Raw genomic sequence first — 24022 nt, 5'->3', positions numbered from 1 at the left:
ATAAAAATAAACTACACTATGAAACAAAGACAAATTATATAAAGAATGATAGTAAAACGTTTTGGGGCACGTTAAATGAAATTTTGGGAAAAAACGCTAACTCGGCTCCATTTATTGAATCAGATGGCTCATTCATCACAAAGCAAACAACTTTAATGACTTTTTCATTGGCAAGATAAGCAAACTTAGGGATGACATGCCAGCAACAAACGCTGACCCAACACATCCAAGTATATCGGACCAAATTATGAAAGACAAGAATTGTACTTTTGAATTCCGTAAAGTCAGTGTGGAAGAGGTGAAAAAATGATTGTCTATCAACAATGACAAGCCACCAGGGTCTGACGATCTAGATGGAAAATTGCTGAGGATAATAGCAGACGATATTGCCACTCCTATTTGCCACATCTTTAATTTAAGCCTAATAGAGAGTGTGTGCCCTCAGGCCTGGAGGGAAGCTAAAGTCATTCGGCTACCCAAGAATGGTAAAGCCCCCTTTACTGGCTCAAATAGCCAACCAATCAGCCTGTTACCAACCCTTAATAAACTTCTGGAAAAAATTGTGTTTGACCAGATACAATGCTATTTTACAGTAAACAAATTGACAACAGAATTTCAGCATGCTTATAGGGAAGGACACTCAACAAGCACAGCACTTACACAAATTACTGATGAATGGCTGAGAGAAATCGATGATAAAATTATTGTGGGGGCTGTCTTGTTAGACTTCAGTGCAGCTTTTGACATTATTGATCATAGTCTGCTGCTGGAAGAACTTGTGTGTATGGCTTTACACCCCCTGCTATAATGTGGATAAAGAGTTACTTGTCTAACAGAACACAGAGGGTGTTCTTTAATGGAAGCCTATCAAATATAATCCAGTTAGAATCAGGAATTCCCCAGGGTAGCTGTTTAGGCACCTTGCTTTTTTAGATTTTTACTAACGACATGCCACTGACTTTGAGTAAAGCCAGAGTTTCTATGTATGAGGATGACTCAACGCTATACACGTCAGCTACTACAGTGACTGAAATGACTGCAACACTCAACAAAGAGCTGCAGTTAGTTTCAGAGTGGGTGGCAAGGAATAAGTTAGCCCTAAATATTTCTAAAACTAAAAGCATTGTATTTGGAACAAAACACTCACTAAACCCTAAACCTCAACTAAATCTTGTAATAAATAATGTGGAAATTGAGCAAGTTGAGATGACAAAACTGCTTGGAGTAACATTAGATTGTAAACTGTCATGGTCAAAACATATTGATGCAGTAGCAGCTAAGATGAGGAGAAGTCTGTCTATAATAAAGCGATGCTCTGCCTTCTTAACAACACTATCAACAAGGCAGGTCCTACAGGCCCTAGTTTTGTTGCACCTTGACTACTGTTCAGTCGTGTGGTCAGGTGCTACAAATGACTTAGGAAAATTGCAATTGACTCAAAACAGGGCAGCACGGCTGGCCCTTGGATGTACACAGAGACATTAATAGAATGCATGTCAATCTCTCCTGGCTCAAAGTGGAGGAGAGATTGACTATATCACTACTTTTATTTATGAGAGGTATTGATATGTTGAATGCACTGAGCCGTCTGTCTAAACTACTGGCACACAGCTCGGACACCCATGCATACCACACAAGATATGCCACAAGAGGTTTCTTCACAGTCCCCAAGTCCAGAACAGACTATGGGAGGCACATAGTACTACATAGAGCCATGACTACATGGAACTCTATTCCAGATCAAGTAACTGACGCTAGCAGTAAAATTAGACTTAAAAAACAGATTAAAAAAACAGATTATGGAACAGTGGGGACTGTGAAGCAAACATTGGCACAGACACATGCATACATGCATACACACACACACATGATAAATAACATAAGCACTATACATACACATGGATTTAGTACTGTAGATATGTGGTAGTGGTGGAGTATGGGCCTGAGGGCACACAGTGGGTTGTGAAATCTGTGAATGTATTGTAATGTTTTAAAATTGTATAAACTGCCTTAATTTTGCTGGACCCAAGGAAGAGTAGCTGCTGCATTGGCTAATGGTGATCCATAATAAATACAAATACCTCATACAAGTACTTGGGAGTATGGCTAGATGGTTCACTGTTCTTCTCTGAGCACATATCAAAGCTGCAGGTTAAAGTTAAATCTAGTCTTGGTTTCCTCTATCGTAACCACTCCTCTTTCATCCCAGCTGCCAAACTAACCCTGATTCAGATGACCATCCTACCCATGTTAGATTACGGAGACGTCATTTATAGATCGTCAGGTAAGGGTGCTCTCGAGCGGCTAGATGTTCTTTACCATTCGGCCATCAGATTTGCCACCAATTCTCCTTATAGGACACATCACTGCACTCTAAACTCCTCTGTAAACTGGTCATCTTTGTATACTCGTCACAAGACCCACTGGTTGATGCCTATTTATAAAACCCTCTTAGGCCTCTCTCCCCCTATCTGAGATACCTACTGCAGCCCTCATCCTCCACATACAACACCCGTTCTGCCAGTCTCATTCTGTTAAAGTTCCCCAAAGCACACACATCCCTGGGTCGCTCCTCTTTACAGTTCGCTGCAGCTGGCGATTGGAACGAGCTGCAAAAAACACTCAAACTGGACAGTTTTATCTCCATCTCTTCATTCAAAGACTTAATGGACACTCATGGACACTCTTACAGACAATTGTGGCTGCTTCGCATTATGTATTGTTGTCTCTACCTTCTTTCCCTTTCGGGCTCCCGAGTGGTGCAGCGGTTTAAGGCACTGCATCTCAGTGCTATAGGCGTCACTACAGACACCCTAGTTCGAATCCAGGCTATATCACAACCGGCCGTGATTGCGAGTCCCATAGGTCGGCGAACAATTGGCCCAGCGTCGTCTGGGTTTGGCCGGTGTAGGCCGTCATCGTTAATAAGAATTTGTTCTTAACTGACTTGCCTAGTTAAATAATGGTTAAATAAAAATAACATCTCTGCTATCACACCCAACCTGGATCTATATATTTGGTTTTAAGGTAGACGAGAGCACTGAATCCAGTTTCACACATATATTGTATGAGCTGACGAAGGGTATCGTTGGTTTTATTGTGCTTTCAAGACAACTGGGACCTTGGAAAAGTAGGAGGTCAAATCATGACATCAGTGATCTTCAGTTCGGAAAGTCAGAGTCCTAGAAAGAGACCTGAGTTCCCGAGTTGGAATTTCGAGTTGGATGACCGTTCAAAACAATTTTCCCCAGTCTTTGCTAAATCTTCTTCAGAGTTCCCAGTTACTTTAAACGCACTAAAGTCGGAAGTCGGAGACTTCCGAGTTCCCAGTTGTTGTGAACGTAGCATTAATGCTCAGAGGGAGATGGCAGGGTTTTCCCTTTGAGTTAGGAACCAAAACTCCTCCATAGTGACCCGTGAATACAATTGGTCACGTGACAGCTCGATCAGCTGTTCGATTTTACTTACCGGCATGTCAACTGAGCAAGAATCACAGTCAAACAGATTGGGAAGAAGGTCCCAAAGTGCTCTTCCAAGCGTTGGAGGTGAGCAGTCATCACCCGTGTGGGACACTTACTGTTGTTGTTTTCCGTTAAAAACATGCACAGCCGAGGGAAGGGGGCATGGCTTGCTTTTGAAAGACTCTCTCTCCAATAAGAATTATTTCCTCTGAATCCACTGATTGTCACTCATCTGTAGAATGTTTTTGTATTTCCCCTGCATGCTTGCGTTCAGTTTCTCTCATATGTCTGTTACATAAGTAAGGAGGCAAAGTCAACCAAGTCTTTTTTTCTTTACATCCATTGTGAATGACAACAGTTCCTCTCTCAATGCAAAAACAAATCTTGCCAACAATCCCCCTCGATAACCACCAAGCCTCGGTGTGAAATAGAACATTGTCATGCTCTGATCTCATATCTCCAAATAGTTTTGCGAACAGGTGTGTGCACAGTAGATGTGGTTTGATGTAGTTTACAATCAAAGTTACCTGCTGCAGTATGTCTCAGAGTTCTGTACTCAGCTCTTTTGCCACCAATTGCTATTGTTGTATCATACAATGCATCCATATCGCAGAAGGAGACATATTAAAAACAAGACTGCAGAGGCCTGCCTGCCGTCCCGCCATAGATGGAGCCCCATCTGTGCAAAAGCCCACCATTCGATCCCATGGAATCAGTTTTTCATCAATTTAGCCACTCAGCACACTGAACATCTCCTGTGCCGTTTCATGCTCTGGAATCGTGAGACAGAACAATATGTCCATGTGAATAACATCCCCCGACATATAGAGCGAACATAAGTCAATGCATGGGCATCTCGGCCTTCACAGCTAACATTGATTTGGAGAGCATAAGCTGGGGAGTTTTTGAGTCGTTCAGTCAGAGTTTCCTCATGATTGCTAGCAAAAGCACAAATTCTTAATTTATCAGTTTTATTTGACAAAGGTATTGATGTGAGTTTCTGTGCCTCTGCCTCCTCACCATATCAATTGCGTCCGGTAATATCAAAGTCTCTACAATAGTGTGTGGTTTCATAGCGTAGGGGCCTAGCCATTCACCGTGGGAATGATTGAAGTGCAACGGTCAAGTGCAGCCTTTTCCCATGATCTAAGGGCACTCACTGGTTGAATTAAATCTTTGAAATTTGAGTAATTTTCAATGAAATTTTTAAGGTTAACCACAGTACAATAATTTTGAGATACAAAGACAATATTATAATATATTTGTTAACCTTTATTTAACTAGGCAAGTTAAATAAAGGCAGAACAAATTCTTATTTACAATGACGGCCTACCCCGGCCTACACTGGGCCAATTGTGCGCCGCCTTATATACAGTACCAGTCAAAAGTTTGGACACACCGACTCATTCAAGAGTTTTCTTTATTTTGACTATTTGTTACATTGTAGAATAATAGTGAAGACATCGAAACTATGAAATAACAAATATGGAATCATGTTGTAACCAAGTGTTAAACAAATCGAAATATATTTTAGATTCTTCAAAGTAGCCCCCCTTTGCCTTGTTGACAGCTTTGCACACTCTTGGCATTCTCTCAACCAGCTTCATGAGGTAGTCACCTGGAATGCATTTCAGTTAATATGTGTGCCTTGTTAAAAGTTTAATTTCTGGAATTTCTTTCCTTCTTAATGTCTTTGAGACAATTCAAATAAGCAAAGAGAAATGACAGTCCATTACTTTAAGACATGAAGGTCAGTCAACGTGGAAAATTTCAATAACTTTGAAAGCTTCTTCAAGTGCAGTCGAAAAACCATCAAGCGCTATGATGAAACTGGCTCTGGGATATGTTCCGCATAGCGTCGAACAACAACATGGATGAATACACTGATTCGGTGAGCGAGTTTATTAGCAAGTGCATCGGTGATGTTGTACCCACAGTGTCTGTTAAAACATTCCCCAACCAGAAACCGTGGATTGATGGCAGCATTCGCGAAAAACTGAAAGCGCGAAACCAGGGGCGGAAATCCCGGGGGGGGCGGGGGGGACATGTCCCCCCCAATATATCACTGAAACATAACTATGTAATTTAAATAATATTAATAATACGCAATGAAAGCAATTGTGCTGATTACAGACACTTAATAGCGCGTTTTTAAGTTTCAAAAGATTGCAACCCCCCCCACCCTTTGCCTCACAATGGTTTGATCCACTGCCAGTTCCTTAGCTTGCTAGGTAACAGAGAGGTCATATCTACTGTCTGAAAGGCACTCAATGCACGTAACTGACATGAGGTTAATCCAGTCAATCGCGCACATACACTAGCTGAATATGCAGAGCTAGCGCGCAAATATTAACTATTAAGCTAGCTAGTACCTATTCCATTTATGTGGCGTCGTCAAAGATGGAATCAGCATGCAGATGATGTAAGTTAGTGCTTCAAAGTCTCTGTGATAAGGTTAGCGATAAACTGAAATCCAAACTGAACAGAACTACACTCTCTTCTACCATTGTCTTAAATATATTTAATGGTCTCGTTGCAAAAGCTAAATTGTCGCAAGTGAACTTTTATTTATTTATTTTATTTCACCTTTATTTAACCCGGGTAGCAAAGATTATAGCAAACACCACTGAAACTGAATTGGTGCTCGCTAGCTTTGCAAATTCAGCTATTGTTGGAAGCCAGCCAATATGAAACAAACTATTAAAATTACAAAAGGTTGCAGCATATGTTGTGTAAATGGTGAACTCATACAGCTGTCAACTCTTGTCATTTTAATCCGTTTCACATTTGCTAGCTACCTTTTAGATCGAAGTCCAAATAGAATGATGATAGAAGATGATAGAAGCCCATCTCCTACTGTAAATAACCTACACACTGTGTGTGTAGCCAGCCAGCCAGGTAGAAAAATGGCAGAAAAATAAAAGACGGACATCAGAGTATTTTTCAATACACCAAAACGCATTGTAAGAACCCTAGTAGCCTAATATCTCAAAGACTAGTTGATAAAATGTTCATAAGAAAGAAATGAAATTCTAATGGAAATGTTTCACAATGATGTCATTAGGCAGAGCAGGCAACAGATGGCACACAGACAGCAGAGTTGGGGACAGATATGCAGGGACAGACTGGCAGAGACAGGGAGTCTCAGGTAAGTTTGTTGAGTCTTTGTTTGGCAACATTATGAAAGGTTCTCAGTTTTTTTTACTTGTAAAATAGGAACATAATTGGAAAATGCCATGGATACCCCCACTCTCAACTTAAACTGGTGACTGAACTAAGATTTGTTAAAGGCAACTACATTTTAGTCATTTAGCAGACGCTCTTATCCAGAGCGACTTAAAAAAAATTCTGTGCTGGCCCCCCGTGGGAATCGAACCCACAACTCTGGCTTTGCAAACACCATGCTCTACCAACTGAGCTACAGGGAGGGCTGTAGCTCAGTTGGTATTGCTGTTGTGATTAGTTGTGTAGTTTTGGGTACCGGTAGTTAGGAGTACGGCAAACACCTTATTTCTTTGGTTCCTCAATATACATTTACCATATTACAATGTAGGCTATGTTTTACTGCACTACTTTTGGTGTCCCCCTCAGGAATTGCTCTTGAGAAAATGTCATGTAATTGTCCCCTCCAAAGTTGATATCAGATTTTCGCCAATGCGCAAACCACTGCTTTTAATCAGGGCAAGGTGAGCGGAAACATGACCAAATACAAACAGTGTAGCTATTCCCGCCGCAAGGCAATCAAACCAGCTAAGCGTCAGTATAGAGACAAAGTAGAGTGGCAATTCAACGGCTCAGACACGAGAGGTATGTGGCACGGTCTACAGTCAATCACGGACTACAAAAGAAAAACCAGCCCCGTCGCGGACCAAGATGTCTTGCTCCCAGACAGACTGCTCGCTTTGAGGACAATACAGTGCCACAGGAAGGCGCAACAGCGCCTCTTCAACCTCAGGAGGCTAAAAAAATGTGGCTTGTCACCAAAAACACTAACAAACATTTACAGATGCACAATCGAGAGCATCCTGTCGGGCTGAATCACCGCCTGGTACGGCAACTGCTCCGCCCATAACCGTAAGGCTCTCCAGAGGGTAGTGAGGTCTGCACAACGCATCACCGGGGGCAAACTACCTGCCCTCCAGGACACCTACACCACCCGATGTCACAGGAAGGCCAAAAAGATCATCAAGGACAACAACCACCCGAGCCACTGCCTGTTCACCCCGTTATCATCCAGTCACTTAGTGTGACTATCATTTGTTTTTTTAACAGGACAATGAACCAACATTTCTCCAGGCTGTGTATGGGCTATTTGACCAAGAAGGAGAGTGATGTCGTGCTGGATCAGATGACCTGGCCTCCACAATCACCTGACCTCAACCCAATTGAGATGGTTTGGGATGAGTTTTCCCACCAGACTGTTGGAAAAGCATTCCGGGTGAAGCTGGTTGAGAGAATGACAAGTGTGCAACATTGATGTAATAAATGTATCACTTGCCACTTTAAACTTGCCACTTTATATAATGTTTACATACCCTACATTACTCATCTCATATGTATATACTGCACTCTATACCATCTACTGCATCTTGCCATCTTGATGTAATAAATGTATCACTAGCCACTTTAAACCATGCCACTTTTTATAATGTTTACATACCCTACATTACTCATCTCATATGTATATACTGTACTCTATACCATCTACTGCATCTTGCCTATGCCGTTCGGCCATCACTCATTCATATATTTTTATGTACATATTCTTATGAATTCCTTTACACTTGTGTGTTTATAAGGTAGTTGTTGTGAAATTGTTAGGTTAGATTACTTGTTAGCTATTACTGCATGGTCGGAACTAGAAGCACAAGCATTATACTACACTCGCATGAACATCTGCTAACCATGTGTATGTGACAAATAAAATTTGATTTGAATTGAATTTAAACTGGCTCTCATGAGGACTGCCACGGGAAAGGAAGACCCAGAGTTACCTCTGCTGCAGAGGATAAGTTCATTAGAGTTAACAGCCCCAGGAATTGCAGCCCAAATAAATGCTTCACAGAGTTCAAGTAACAGACATCTCAACATCAACTGCTCAGAGGAGACTGCGTTAATCATGCCTTCATGGTTGAATTGCTGCAAAGAAACCACTATAAAGGACACCAATAAGAAGAAGAGACTTGCTTGGGCCAAGAAACACGAGCAATGGACATTAGACTGGTGGAAATCTTTTCTTTGGTCTGATGAGTCCAAATTTGATATTTTTGGTTCTAACCGCCGTGTCTTTGTGAGACACAGAGTAGGTGAACGGATGATCTCCGCATGTGTGGTTCCCACCGTGAAGCATGGAGGAGGAGGTGTGATGATGTGGGGATGCTTTGCTGGTGACACTGTCTGTGATTTATTTAGAATTCAAGGCACACTTAACCAACATGGGTACCACAGCATTCTGCAGCGATACGCCATATATATATATATATATATATATATATATATATATATATATACACACAGTGGCTTGCGAAGGTATTCACCCCCTTGGCATTTTTCCTATTTTGTTGCCTGACAACCTGGAATTAAAATAGATTTTTGGGGGGTTTGTATCATTTGATTTACACAACATGCCTACCACTTTGAAGATGCAAAATATTTTTTTATTGTGAAAGAAACAAGAAATAACACAAAAAAAAACGGAAAACTTGAGCGTGCATAACTATTCACCCCCGCCAAAGTCAATACTTTGTATTTTTATTTATTTAACCTTTATTTACCTAGGCAAGTCAGTTAAGAACAAATTCTTATTTACAATGACGGCCTACCCCAGCCAAACCCGGACGACGCTGGGCCAATTGCGCGCTGAGCAATGGACTCCCAATCACGGACGGATGTGATACAGCTTGGATTCGAACCAGGGTGTCGGTAGTGACGCCTGTAGCACTGAGATGCAGTGCCTTAGACTACTGCGCCACTCGGGAGCCACCTTTTGCAGCAATTACAGCTGCAAGTCTCTTGGGGTATGTCTTTATAAGCTTGGCACATCTAGCCACTGGGATTTTTGCCCATTCTTCAAGGCAAAACTGCTCCAGCTCCTTCAAGTTGGATGAGTTCCACTGGTGTACAGCAATCTTTAAGTCATACCACAGATTTTCAATTGGATTGAGGTCTGGGCTTTGACTAGGCCATTCCAAGACATTCAAATGTTTCCCCTTAAACCACTCAAGTGTTGCTTTAGCAGTATAATTAGGGTCATTGTCCTGCTGGAAGGTGAATCTCCATCCCAGTCTCAAATCTCTGGAAGACAAACTGTTTTCCCTCAAGAATTTCCCTTTATTTAGCCCCTTCAATTCTGACCAGTTTCCCAGTCCCTGCCAATGAAAAACATCCCCACAAAATGATGCTTCACTGTGGGGATGGTGTTCTCGGTGTGATGAGAGGTGTTGGGTTTGCGCCAGACAGTGTTTTTCTTGATGGACAGAAAACTCAATTTTAGACTAATCTGCCCAGAGTACCTTCTTCCATATGTTTGGGGAGTCTCCCACATGCCTTTTGGCGAACACCAAACGTGTTTTCTTATTTTTTTCTTTAAGCAATGGCTTTTTTCTGGCCACTCTTCCGTAAAGCCCAGCTCTGTGGAGTGTACAGCTTAAAGTGGTCCTATGGACAGATACTCCAATCTCCGCTGTGGAGCTTTGCAGCTCCTTCAGGGTTATCTTTGGTCTCTTAGTTGCCTCTCTGATTAATGCCCTCCTTGCCTGGTCCATGAGTTTTGGTGGGCGGCCCTCTCTTGTTAGGTTTGTTGTGGTGCCATATTCTTTCCATTTTTTAATAATGGATTTAATGGTGCCCCGTGGGATGGTCGAAATTTCTGATTTTTTTTATAACCCAACCCTGATCTGTACTTCTCCACAACTTTGTCCCTGACCTGTTTGGAGAGCTCCTTGGTCTTCATGGTGCCGCTTGCTTGGTGGTGCCCCTTGCTGAGGGGTGTTGCAGACTCTGGGGCCTTTCGGAACAGGTGTATATATACTGATATCATATGACAGATCATGTGACACTTCGATTGCACACAAGTGGACTTTATTTAACTAATTATGTGACTTCTGAAGGTAATTGGTTGCACCAGATCTTATTTAGGGGCTTCATAGCAAAGGGGGTGAATACATATGCATGCACCACTTTTCTGTTTAAAAAAAATAATAATTAAATAGTTATTTTTTTCATTTCACTTCACCAATTTGGACTATTTTGTGTATGTCCATTACATGAAATCCAAATAAAAATCTATTTAAATTACAGGTTGTAATGCAACAAAATAGGAAAAATGCCAAGGGGGATGAATACTTTTCCAAGGCACTGTATATATATATAGGATTTTTGAAATTCTCCCGTGACCCCATTTTCATATCATATTATCATATTCTCCCGTGACTCTCACACCACACATGGGGTTGCGATCCCTAGCTTGGGAACCGCTGTGCTTAGATAATGCTTACCCAAACCCCCACAGCCCTAAGTACTCAACTAATGCTTACCCATACCCCCACAGCCAGTCTTAGCGCAAGGCTAATGCTTACCCAAACCCCCACAGCCCTAAACGCTAGGCTAATGCTTACCCAAACCCCCACAGCCAGCCTTAGTACTAGGCTAATGCTAACCCACAACCTCCACAGCCAGCTTGAGTGGGTGCTAATAATGCTCTCCCAAGCCTCCACAGTGCTGAGGGCGAGGCTCCCCTGGGCCTGTCAGATTGTTTTTGTTCATTGCAACATGCATGGTACATAAAAAGGTCACGCTGGATTAGCCAGTGCTGGCGTGGCCCCTGCAGACAGGAAAAGTGCGTCTGAGTGCACTTTACTGGGGCTCTGTGCCAGCAGGTAGCAGCCCAGACTACAGGGGGCTGCCTGCCCCCTCCTCCTCTCCAAGCCCACTCCTCCCCTCCAAGACCTCAGGGAACCTCAGCAGTCATCAGCACACAGCAAAGAAGACTTGTGAACACATTACATCATGTCACTTTCTAGCAGTTCTTGCTGCTAGGATGTGACTGTGTAGCCTTATACACAAGCAGGATTCTGTGTGTAAAATATCTGGATGTCGATTCTTCTGTTGTGTTCTATGAAATCTTAAAACATCCCCCTCACTATAGTGTACATCATGGGTCCCCAATTACATTCAGCTGTGGACCGATCTTTTCTTGAGCAGATGGTCAGGGGGCTGGAACATAGTTATAAATAATTTGTACACTGCAAATTGACTGCAAGATGTCCAAACATATATAGTATTTGACAAAAACATAATCATTTGAAACCTTGATTACATTTGGATACGATCACATATGTCTCTCTATTTATGTGTGGGAATACTTTAGGGCTGGGAATTGCCAGGTTCTTCACGATACGATGTTAACATGATACTTAGGTGCCGATACCAAATGTTTGCGATTTTATTGCGGTTCGATGTTCCAAACATATCGCTCACCATATGTCTGCTGCAGAGGAACAAGAGAGATCCCTGAGAAGTGTTTTGATCAGTCATGGAAATAAATGTGATGAAAACAAATTGAAAACAAAAAATCAATGTTGCTCTCTAAACTTGGGTGGACAGATAAATTAACACTTGGGGAACACTAGCATACAGCGAATAAAGCTCAACATATATCAAAGCACCTGCAGAAACTAAAGACATTTCAATGTGCAGCAAAGCACTTGATATTTTGCATAGCACCGGATTTAAAATCAACTATAAAGCCATAATGTTGAAAGGCAAAAACTGTCATCACAATGTAAACCTCCAGAGAAAAAAGGGCAAAAAAACAACCCTGACAAAAAATAAAATGTCCTTATTATCTCTTCCTGTTTGACATCTCTTTGTCTATCCCTGTCATTCTCTGTCTCACCTCTCACTCTCTAGCTCCTCTATTATATTTTCTATGTTCTCTCTCTCTACACTGCATGTTTCAGAGTGACGGTAGGTCTTGGGAACACACTACAATACACTGTGCACATTGGTCACAACACCCGGTACATTACCCTTTTCCCTCAATATGTGCTCACATCTTGACACAGAGACAAATCGTCAATTTGAGTTTTGTGGTTGTGCATTTGAATCCTATTGATTTCCCATCAGCCCCTCATGGCTGCTCCTGCCCCTCTTCCTCTGTGAGCTAGTAGACTTCACAGCCACATCCCAGCAGGAGCTCCCAGAAACTATCAGGTCTACCGGAGAAAACCCACAGAGGCACACAAACCTGAACTAACATACAGCAGGAGACATTCACCTACTGTATCCTGACCAGACACCAATACAAGACATAGTTCACGCCTTCACACCAGCTTCAAATTACAGCAGGGAACCAGTTCTCTTATTCTAGAAACCTGGGAACGTCAGCCATCAATACAGAAAACATGTATTTTATATAACCTACAGTCAATGTTCCCTCTAAGCTGCGCACACAGCTCCCCTCAGACTACTGCTGCACAGATGCAATATCAGCCCGGGCAGAGAATCACGAGGTTGAACTTCACTCAACTTCTAGAGTTTTCCCCTTTAGTTAACACTATCAACTGTTTCGCTCTGCTGTGGGAATTGTGCTCGAATCAACGCAATATTAGTCACTTTCAATGTAGCATACCGAAATAAAATAAACTATCCAAGACTTAGAATGGAAAACAAACTGTGCAATAGATTTTATTGTAGGCAGAGCACATTGGAGTAGGATTCTATTGCATTGACAGGCACGACTCCGGCCTGTACTCTAAACAGACCGGTGCACCATAATCAATCAGAGCTGCAGTAGGCCTATATGCCAATAGCCATTGCCATATATGGATCTGTGCCATTCACTTTGAACTGAACTGTGTTTAGGCTACAGTATGAGTGGTCATGAGTAGATGTGCTTGTTTTGAGATCAAAGTGAGAGCTGCATGTAGCCACATGTGCACAATTGTTCATAATCTTTGCTAGTTAGTGAGTTATTAGCCCAGTTATAGCAACAATGGGGAGTGGTTGCTTCCAACAAGAGTACAAAATGTGTGCATTTCTAGCCATCTTTGAGAAGCGAGTCAGGTAAAGAGCCTTTTTATGTCTTAAAGGGGAAGTGTTGTATTTTGTGACAGTCTTGAATAAGCTAAGTAGCCAATAGGCAGAGCGTAGCATAATTTCTCTGATTCTCTGTAATAATGGTATGGGAATAATAATACATTTTATTTTGAAGAGTGGTTTCTTGCATCAAACACCACAACATTTTCAGTTACATCCTTGTCTGAAGGACAAGTGGATTATGTCAAGCCAAAACCTTCACTGCAGCCAATGTGAGTAAAACATTTAAACGTGTTAACCCTCGCAAGGCTGCTGGCCCAGACGGCATCCCTAGCCTCGTCCTCAGAGCATGCGCAGACCAGCTGGCTGGTGTGTTTACGGACATATTCAATCAAACCTTATCCCAGTCAGCTATTCTCACATGCTTCAAGAGGGCCACAATTGTTCCTGTTTCCAAGAAAGCTAAAGTAACTGACCTAAATGACTACCGCCCCGTAGCACTCACTTCCATCATCATGAAGTGCTTTGAGAGACTAGTCAAGGATCATATCACCTTCACCCTACCTGACATCCTAGACACACTCCAATTTGCTTACCGCCCCAATAGGTCCACAGACGACACAATTGCAATCACACTGCCCTAACCCATCTGGACAAGAGGAATACCTATGTAAGAATGCTGTTCATCGACTACAGCTCAGCATTTAACACCATAGTACCCTCCAAACTCGTCATTAAGCTCGAGACCCTGGGACTCAACCCCGCCCTGTGCAACTGGGTCCTGGACTTTCTGACGGGCCACCCCCACAAGGGTGCATTCTCAGCCCTCTCCTGTACTCCCTGTTCACCCACGACTGCGTGGCCATGCACGCCTCCAACTCAAATCATTAAGTTTGCAGACGACACTACAGTGGTAGGCTTGATTACCAACAACGACGAGACGGCCTACAGGGAGGAGGTGAGGGCCCTCGGAGTGTGGTGTCAGGAAAATAACCTCACACTCAACGTCAACAAAACAAAGGAGATGATCGTGGACTTCAGGAAACAAACTGAAATGGTCCACCCACACAGACAGCGTGGTGAGAAGGCGTAACAGCCCCTCTTCAACCTCAGGAGGCTGAAGAAATTTGGCTTGTCACCAAAAACACTCACAAACATTTACAGATGCACAATCGAGAGCATCCTGTCGGGCTGTATCACCGCCTGGTACAGCGACTGCTCTGCCCACAACCGCAAGGCTCTCCAGAGGGTAGTGAGGTCTGCACAATGCATCACCGGGGGCAAACTACCTGCCCTCCAGGACACCTACACCACCCGATGTCACAGGAAGGCCAAAAAAGATCATCAAGGACAACAACCACCCGAGCCACTGCCTGTTCACCCCGCTATCATCCAGAAGGCGAGGTCAGTACAGGTGCATCAAAGCTGGGACCGAGAGACTGAAAAACAGCTTCTATCTCAAGGCCATCAGACTGTTAAACAGCCATCACTAACATTGAGTGGCTGCTGCCAACATACTGACACAAATCTCTAGCCACTTTAATAATAAAAAGAATTGGCTGTAATAAATGTATCACTAGTCACTTTAAACAATGCCACTTTATATAATGTTTACATACCCTACATTACTCATCTCATATGTATATACTGTACTCCATACCATCTACTGCATCTTGCCTATGCCGTTCGGCCATCGCTCATCCATATATTTATATGTACATATTCTTATTCATTCCTTTACACTTGTGTGTGTATAAGGTAGTTGTTGTGAAATTGTTAGATTACTTGTTAGATATTACTGCATGGTCGGAAGTAGAAGCACAAGCATTTCGCTACACTCGCATTAACATCTGTTAACCATGTGTATGTGACCAATAAAATTTGATTTGATTTGAAGCCCTGCATGTTTTTTTCAAAAGTCTCATGGAATGTAGGCCTAGCTTGAACACCACACATTGGCTGCTACTGTAGGCTGAACGATAGAACAGCTATTTCCATGTTAAAATGTTATGGGATGCATTTTCTCAAATGTTTTATGGTAGGCCACTCTGGTAGTCCTACATTATGATAAAATAGCCACAGTAGCCTACTTGGCCACTGTTAAAACTGTAACTTAAAACGGGTTCAGCCTCAGTGTTCACAGTAAACACGCGCCGGAAGTTGCACAGAATATTCACAATGTTCAAGTTTGTGCTCAGCAGACCTGAAATTTACTCAGTGCTGAACAAATTTGAGGGAACATTGCCTACAGTATATATAACCCATTTAAACATGTATTTTTTATAACCTACACAGCAAAGTACAGTATCATTGACCTGGATACACACAAACACACACTCACTCTCTCCTAAAACATGTGTTTTATGAGCTATACTAATGAAATGATGGTGATGGAGCACCTATCATTGAACTCTAGAAAAGCAGTAACACAGTCCATAAGTTTTTCTGTTTAAAATCCAATTAATTGTGTTCTATATGATTGGGTTGAAGGAGTATTGATAATTGCTTCTCCTGGAGGACTGAAAATCGTCTAGAGCTCATCAGGCAAAGTGGTTTTGACAGAAGGCCACATTTCTGGATTTCAGAGCCGACATAAGAAGCAACTGTTAGAAGTACAACTGACAAATACCTACAACTTAGACACTTCATAGAGGGCCAGAAGAAAGTCGATAAACAACATTTTCAAATGCCTGAAGTTGAAAAAATATTTACGAATCCTACCGTTCGGAGAGGTTTAATCTCCACATATATTCTATTTGATTGAACAGAAGTGCCTCATCCTATGATGTGTTGAGACATGTTTGGGAGAGAGACATTGGACATGCATTTCGTGAGGAAGAACGGGCTTCTATCTGCAAAAGGGTCTACCCCAAATGCACCTCCGTAAGCATACAAGAGCTACATTTCACATTTTTTTCATAGAACCTACTTCACACCTGTCCGCCTTCACAGAATGTTTTCCAATGCATCACATTTCTGTTTCAAATGTAACAGGATACTGGCACCTTCATGTGCGTTTTTTGGTACTGTAGCAGAATCCAGTCTTATTGGAATGATATTCACTTACACATCCAGAATATCTTGGGTAGATAATGAGCTTTTTCACCGAAGTTATATTTGCTCTATTTTGATTGTAACGTCATGTTTGACCCTGACTCTGAACATCTGTTCAATACCCTTGTTCACTTAGCCAAAAAAATGCATATTGTTATTATGGTCCACACCTGAAGTACCATCTGCGAGAATGTGGCTTTCTGAAGCTTCTGCTATCCTACCTCTAGAGAAATGTACATTTGATTTACACCAGAGGTCTGATAAATTTTGGAAAATTTGGTCTCCATTGTTGTCCTATGTAGGAAACCTCCCATAAATGCCCATGTTATAATTGTAATGTTTGTATATATTGTTTTCTCTCCATTTTATGACTGCCTTTTTGTATAATGTTTTGCTGTATCCTTATTTATTCCTTTTATTGTACTTAGTCTGTGTGGTGCACTTTGTTTGGTTGTCTATGTAACCCCTATTAAAAGAAAATAACATTCTAATAAAAAGATAATAAAAAAAAAAACACAATTTCAAAGATCCTAAACCCACCCCTTCCCCGAGCCAGCCTACCGTACCTCATCCACATTCTCAAAGGCATTGATTATGTCATAGGGCAGGCAGGACAGCAGGTCGATGACGAACCAGGTCTTCAGGTAGTTCATCCTGATCAGCTTGGGGTCTGAGATGACCTCCCCACCGGGCCCCACGAAGGTGGTGTGGAAGTTGAGTACGATGTCCACCAGGAAGATGACATCCACCACACTGTCCAGCACCAGCCACACGATGTTGTTCTGCTTGGTCTTGAAGGACACGTTGTAGGGCACCATGATGGCCGTGTAGAAGGTGAGGACGAGGATGACCCAGTCCCAGGTGGTCTTGAAGGTGCAGTAGTGGAGGATGATGTGAGGGGGAGTCTTAGGAGCCTCCTGTTTGTACTGGGGGAGGATGTCTGAGCCTAGCTGGAGAACCTGAGTGCACACAGAAGGATGGGGAGAGAGAGAGAGAGAGAGAGACTGACAGTTATAGGAGGAGGAGACACTTTCAATGTTAAAGTTGATTGTTCTCATCTCATACAGACTATATCAGGAATGGGGCTTCCTGACTCCATGTTATAAAAGTAGGTTGGGTGCTCGCTGAGAAGATGAACAGAGGCTACAATTCTCATCTAATCCTCATCATCAGATGTGCCAATCAAACAGGCCTCAGTCAAGACCAGAAGCGCTGTGCAAAATGAGAACTTCAATTAAGCACACAAAAACCTTCTCAGAGAAATAGCAGCACATCTGACATTCCGCATACTCAATGAGACGTCAGATGGTCTTCAGATGAATCACCTGCCTAATCTATTGAATGTTCCCCAGATATTACAAACCCACTCAGACATCTTGTTATTGGTTATGTAAATGAGAAGAGAAAGTAAAACTCATCCTTCTTTTCTGAGTTTTGATTTCGTCTTACCTCTCTGTCTTTGAGAGACCGGTAGGGGTAAGCAAATCACAAAATCGAAATCACAATCCCCTTTGCATGAATTAACAGTAAGTATAATTTCATGTTGATACATTTCATTCGGAAAGTATTCAGACCCCTTCACTTTTCCACATTTTGTTACGCTACAGCCTTATTCTGAAATTGATGAAATTGTTTTTTCCCCCTCATCAATCTACACACAATACCCCGTAATGACAAACAAAAACACGTTTTTAGAAATGTTTGCAAAAGTATTAACAATTAAAAACTGAAATGTCACATTTCCATAAGTATTCAGACCCTTTACTCAGTACTTTGTAGAAGCACCTTTGGCAGCAATTACAGCGTTGAGTATTCTTGGGTATGACACAACAAGCTTGGCACACCTGTATTTGGGGAGTTTCTCCATTAATCTCTGCAGATCCTCTGAAGCTCTGTCAAGGTTGGATGGGGAGCGTCGCTGCACAGCTATTTTCAGGTCCCTCCAGAGATGTTCGATCGGGTTCAAGTCCGGGCTCTGGCTGGGCCACTCAAGGACACTCAGAGACTTGCCCCGAAACCACTCGTCCATTGTCTTGGCTGTGTGCTTAGGGTTGTTGTCCCAGTCTGAGGTACTGAGCGCTCTGGATAAGGTTTTCATCAAGGATCTTTTTGTACTTTGCTCCATTTATCTTTCCCTCGATCCTGATTAGTTTCTCAGTCCCTGCTACCTCCCTGACCAAGGCCCTTCTCCCCCGATTGCTCAGGTTGGCCAGCTCTAGGAAGAGTCTTGGTGGTTCCAAATTTCTTCCATTTAAGAATGATGGAGGCCGCTGTGTTCTTGGAGACCTTCAATGCTGCAGAAATTTGTTGGTACCCTTCCCCAGATCTGTGCCTTGACACAATCCTGTCTCGGAGCTCTACGGACAATTCCTTCGACCTCATGGCTTGATTTTTGCTCTGACATGCACTGTCAACTATGGGACCTTATATAGACAGGTGTGTATTTTCCAAATCATGTCCAATCAATTGAATTTAACACAGGTGGACTCCAATGAAGTTGTAGAAACATCTCAAGGATGATCACTGGAAACAGGATGCACCTGAGCTCAATATCAAGTCTCATAGAAAAGGGTCTGAATACTTATATAAATAAGTGATTTAAGTTCGTTTTTTTTATACATTTGCTAAAAGTTCTAAAAACCTGTTTTCACTTTCTCATTATGGTGTATTGTGTGTAGATTAATTGTTTTAATCAATTTCAGAATAGGCCTGTAACATAAGAAAATGTGGAAAAAGTCAAGGGGTCTGAATACTTTCCGAATACACTGTAGATGCTGTTTATTGGTACTTACCAAAGGGGCAGGATTGAAAATCTAACAATAAGGTTTATGTCAAATAATCCACTGCCCTGAAACATCAATAGATGACTCAGGATAGTTAGCCAGCCAGGTAAGGTCACTTAGCTAGGGAAAAGATAAGGTAAAGTGAACATGGCTAGTCCCAAAACAAGTCATCTGAGTTTCCAACAGACGGAGACAGTGAAAGTGCTCGCGGCACACTGCCTCCGTCTCTCTGCTATGCATGCAATATTAATGATGCCCAGTACAGCCGCAGCCCACAGCGAACTGTACAAGATCATTAGCCAGCAAGAATCCTCTCATCCGGAAGCAGTCTTTATTGTCGCGGGCCACAGAGGACAGAGAAGGCAGACTCTATGCTGCAGGACCGTTTTGAGAATAGTGATTGGAATATGTTCAAAGATTTACCCACCCAGGACTCATCCATCAACATTGAGGAATATACATTGTCAGTCACAGGCTTCATTAGTAAATGTGTTGATGATGTTGTACCCACAATAACAATCCGGACATACCCTAACCAAAAACCCTGGATGAACAGAGACATCCATACCTTGCTGGGAGCCCATACTGCAGGATTAAACTTGAATTGATGTTTAACAACTCAGACTCGCAACGCATGTAGCAAGGACTACAGACTATCACAGACTACAAAGGCAAATCCAGCTGTGCGTTGCCCACCGAAGCCTCCCTCCCAGACGAGCTTAACACATTCTATGCTCGCTTCGAGGCAGACAATACAGAGCCATCCAGGAACAATCTCGCTGCTCCGGACAACCAGGTGCTTTCGCTTTCCGAGGCTGACAAGAGGAAAACTCTCAAAAGAGTAAATACTCACGAAGTCGCCGGCCCAGATGGCATCCCTGTCCACGTCCTCAGAGTGTGTGCTGACCAGCTGTCTTCTCTGACATCTTTAACCTGTACCTGTCCCAGGCTGTAGTCTCCACCTACTTCAAGGAGACCACCATCATCCCAGTGCCCAAGAAAAATAAGGTGACATGCCCAAATTACTATCATGCCTTCCCACTCACCCCGGTCATCATGAAGTGCTTCGAGAAGCTGGTCATGGCCCACATCAAGGCCAGCATGCCAGGCACACTAGACCCACTCCAATTTGCCTACCGCTCCAACAGATCCATGGAAGATGCCATTTCCATCGCTACTCAAACGGCCGTAACACATCTGAGAATGCTGTTGATTGACTACAGTCCAGCATTCAACACTATTGCTCGCTCCAAGCTTGACACCAAGCTCAGAGCCCTGGGTCTGGACACCACCCTCTGCAACTGGATCCTGGACTTCCTGACGGGCTGACCACAGGCTGTGAGGATTGGCAACAACACCTTCTCCACACTGACTCTTAACACAGGGGTCCCCCAGGGGTGTTTCCTCAACTTTCTGCTGTACTCCCTGTTCGACCACGACTGTGGCTTTGCACGACACCCACTCCATCATCAAGTTTCCTGACGACAGCTTAGTTGTAGGCCTGATAACCAATAACAACGAGTCAGCCTATAGGGAGGAGGTAAGTAAACTGGCATTGTGGTGCCAGGACAACAAACTCTCTCGCAATGTCAGAAAAACAAAGGAGTTGATTGTCAACGGGACTGCAGTAGAGAGACTTAAGTTCCTCAGCATCTACATCAACGACTACTTGACATGTACCAACAACACCACCATTCTTGTCAAAAAGGTGCAACAGTGTCTCTACTTCCTAAGGCGGCTGAAGAAATTTGGCATGCCACCCCGGTTCCTCTCCAAATACTACCGCTGCACCATTGAGAGAGTCCTGACCAGTTCCATCAATGCCTGGTACGGGAATTACTCCGTCCATGACCGCAAGGCCCATCACATCACTTGGATCGTGCTCTCACCCATCCAGGACATCTACTCGAAACGGTGCCTGAGGAAGGCCCGCAGCATTATCAAGGACCACCCACACCCCAGTCACGAGCTGTTCACTTCCTTACCATCTGGCAGATAGTATTGGAGCATGAGGTCTGATGCCAACAGGCTCAGAGCCAGTTTCTATCTACAAACCATCAGACTGCGGAACACCCTTCACTGGACTGACCACCTACTCTGATTTTCCGCACCTTAGCACACACACACACACACACTCACTCACTCATGCACACACCCACACAGACATCCACACATCCACACACACACTCATATACATTTATGCTACACACACATCACAACTGCTGCACAATTTAAACACTTGACCCGCAATCCCCCCCTTCTTCAAAACACATGTAAATATTGGACTGTAAATTGTGCCTTCTTATGTTATGCTTATGGTGTATAGCAAGAGTATCCCATACATATGACTAATAAAACTTGAACGTACAGTATGTATGGGGAGGTGTGTTTGTGTGTGTGTTTGTATGTGTGTACAGTCAAACATTAGGTCAATCAATTTTCTACGTAAACGTCCTCTTGTATCTGCTCTTCTGTTTGTTATAAAATAACACGTTTTGGCCATCTCTGTTTTTCTCTCTGTTTAGCCCCTGTATGTTAATAGTCTGTCCTCTCTCTCTGCATTAGGTCCAGGACCTGAACGTGATCAGGATGATGGTCTGTCTAACTCCCTACACCACAACCCTAACCTGGTTTACTCCCAGCTCTACATGTGACACAGCACTTACCTCTGCCAGACGGGATTGCTTGGGTTGGCTGACCTCATGGCTGCTCATAGGAGTGAGCTGCTGTGGTGTGGTGTGGTGGCTGGTGTTGCGGTTATTATGTGTCAGTGCCCGTGTCAGCCGTGCAAACTTGGTCCATCCTGCAAACATAAAAAAACATTGACACATTTAGCACAGCTTGGCCATATGGAAAGGGTACATAAATGATATTCACTTTGAGAAACACTGAAAGCATACGTTATTAACCATACGTTAATACATGACTTTATCTAAAGATGACTTTATCTTGTTGTAAAACCAGCAGCTATGGATTCAAAGTCACAGTGATGATGTAGGCACTAGGCATGCACAGCAAAGGTCTGGGTCCTCTGTAGCTCATTTGGTAGAACATGGCACTTGCAACGGCAGGATAGTGGGTTTGAATATGGGGACCCAGTATGCACGCATGACTGTAAGTTGCTTTGGATAAAAGTGTCTGCTAAATGGCATATATTATAACTACAGCTCCACTCTCATGTCGGCTGTATAAACCATAATAATGTGAAGACTGTACAGGATGAAATATAAGATCACTCAAACCCTTTCAGGTGCCATTACCACAGAGCGAAACAGGGATTTGAAATAGCCCTCAACTCCAGGGTCTCTAACCTCATATACTCTTTCACTTCCTTTCAAAAGTAAGTTAATTCAGCTATTTTTCCCAAAGGGCAGCAGGGTGAAAGGAGACCAGTGGCAGAGACCCACACAGGCCACAGCGGCAGCCTACTCACAACGGCACTGCAACAGATACAACTGACCTCCCCTTGGATGAAGAGAGTGTTAGGAGTTGTGTAACTCATTGTATGCCATCAGGGCAAAGCATCACTCCACACTGACCATGTAAAGAGCCCCCAATCTTTACTGTAATAGCCCGAAAGAGCCTTGTAAAACAGGCTAATGTGTATTCTGCTAGCCCTCGAGAAAACAAAAAGAAAACAACCCGACCAGAACAACTTAATACAATGTGGCGAAGTTAAAAATAGCAAGAACTAAATCCAAGCATCACCCCCGAACAAACTGCATATGATGATCAAATCATTTCTGCTGAAATACAGTCAGAGTACCCCCTCGAATCCTTTAGCAGCAGTGGCTGCTGAATTGTTGCCACCAATGCAAAAAACATGAGATAGTCGTTGGCTCAATGACTGGAAGTCTATGGGAACAGCTAGCATGTCATTGCACTAACACTAGTAGCAATGCAACCCCCCGCCAACCCTACCCTTGCCACCACTACTGAACAAAAAATCCTAGGGGAAACACTGACAGTGAATACTTAACACTTTTGAATTCAAAGCGTAGACGAATACGTGTGGAAAGGCTAATCAGTCTAGTTGGAGTCTCTCCTCCTCAGCTGATGTGAATGGGTGTTGAGCTGTGGGAGCAGCTTGAGCTATAGCATGAGGAGGTTGTGTTTCTATAGTGTGAGCATTCAGCTTCCATACCCTTCAGACCCATCCATGTCTGCCATCCCATAACACTGAACACTGCGACAGTCCACACTACAGCTCTGCTCTGGGTCCACTCCTAATCAGTGACCCCTTGACAAGGTCTGGACACACAGCAGTCATTCTATGGTAAGGTCATCACAAGCAATTAGAGGACAGATGCTAATAAGCTCCTGATAAAATACAAAATATAAATGGATTAGAGTAAGGTTAAGGGAACCACGGGCACTGTATGCGGTGCTCATTTCACCCCAGAGGATTTCAATGGTTTCATGTTAGTAGTTTACATATCTTGAACTTTTAATATTTAAATTGTAAATTGAGACGGTATGATTTTATTTGTAAACTGTATGAATGGAATGTATACATGTAATTTGACTCGTATTTGTTTTTTGTTTTTTACAAAAGATGAAAGTCCCTTGACTTGACTAAAAACAACAACAGAAGTTGCATGTCCTGTAAAATGTTCAACAAAACGTAATCTTTTGACAATATCCCTGACTGTCATGGTATTGTTTCTGGTCAACCTGCTCCCAACA

The 24022-nt window shown here is 42.9% G+C and overlaps 1 protein-coding gene across 2 annotated transcripts in view; it reads right to left on the bottom strand.

The window, feature by feature from the left end:
* kcnh5b (potassium voltage-gated channel, subfamily H (eag-related), member 5b) overlaps window positions 1-24022 on the bottom strand; it is a 97038-nt gene that overhangs the window by 51261 nt on the left and 21755 nt on the right. For both annotated transcript variants that reach the window (XM_014190142.2, XM_014190154.2), the window contains exons 5-6: window positions 22003-22139; window positions 17120-17512 (exon numbers count right to left, since the gene is read on the bottom strand). In XM_014190142.2, the coding sequence (XP_014045617.1) occupies window positions 17120-17512; window positions 22003-22139 (530 nt within the window). The remainder of the gene's footprint in view (window positions 1-17119; window positions 17513-22002; window positions 22140-24022) is intronic.

Source organism: Salmo salar, chromosome ssa01 (genome assembly GCF_905237065.1).
Source record: "Salmo salar chromosome ssa01, Ssal_v3.1, whole genome shotgun sequence".
NCBI classification, from domain to species: Eukaryota; Metazoa; Chordata; class Actinopteri; order Salmoniformes; family Salmonidae; genus Salmo; species Salmo salar.
This window is presented reverse-complemented; position numbering and strand designations above follow the sequence as displayed.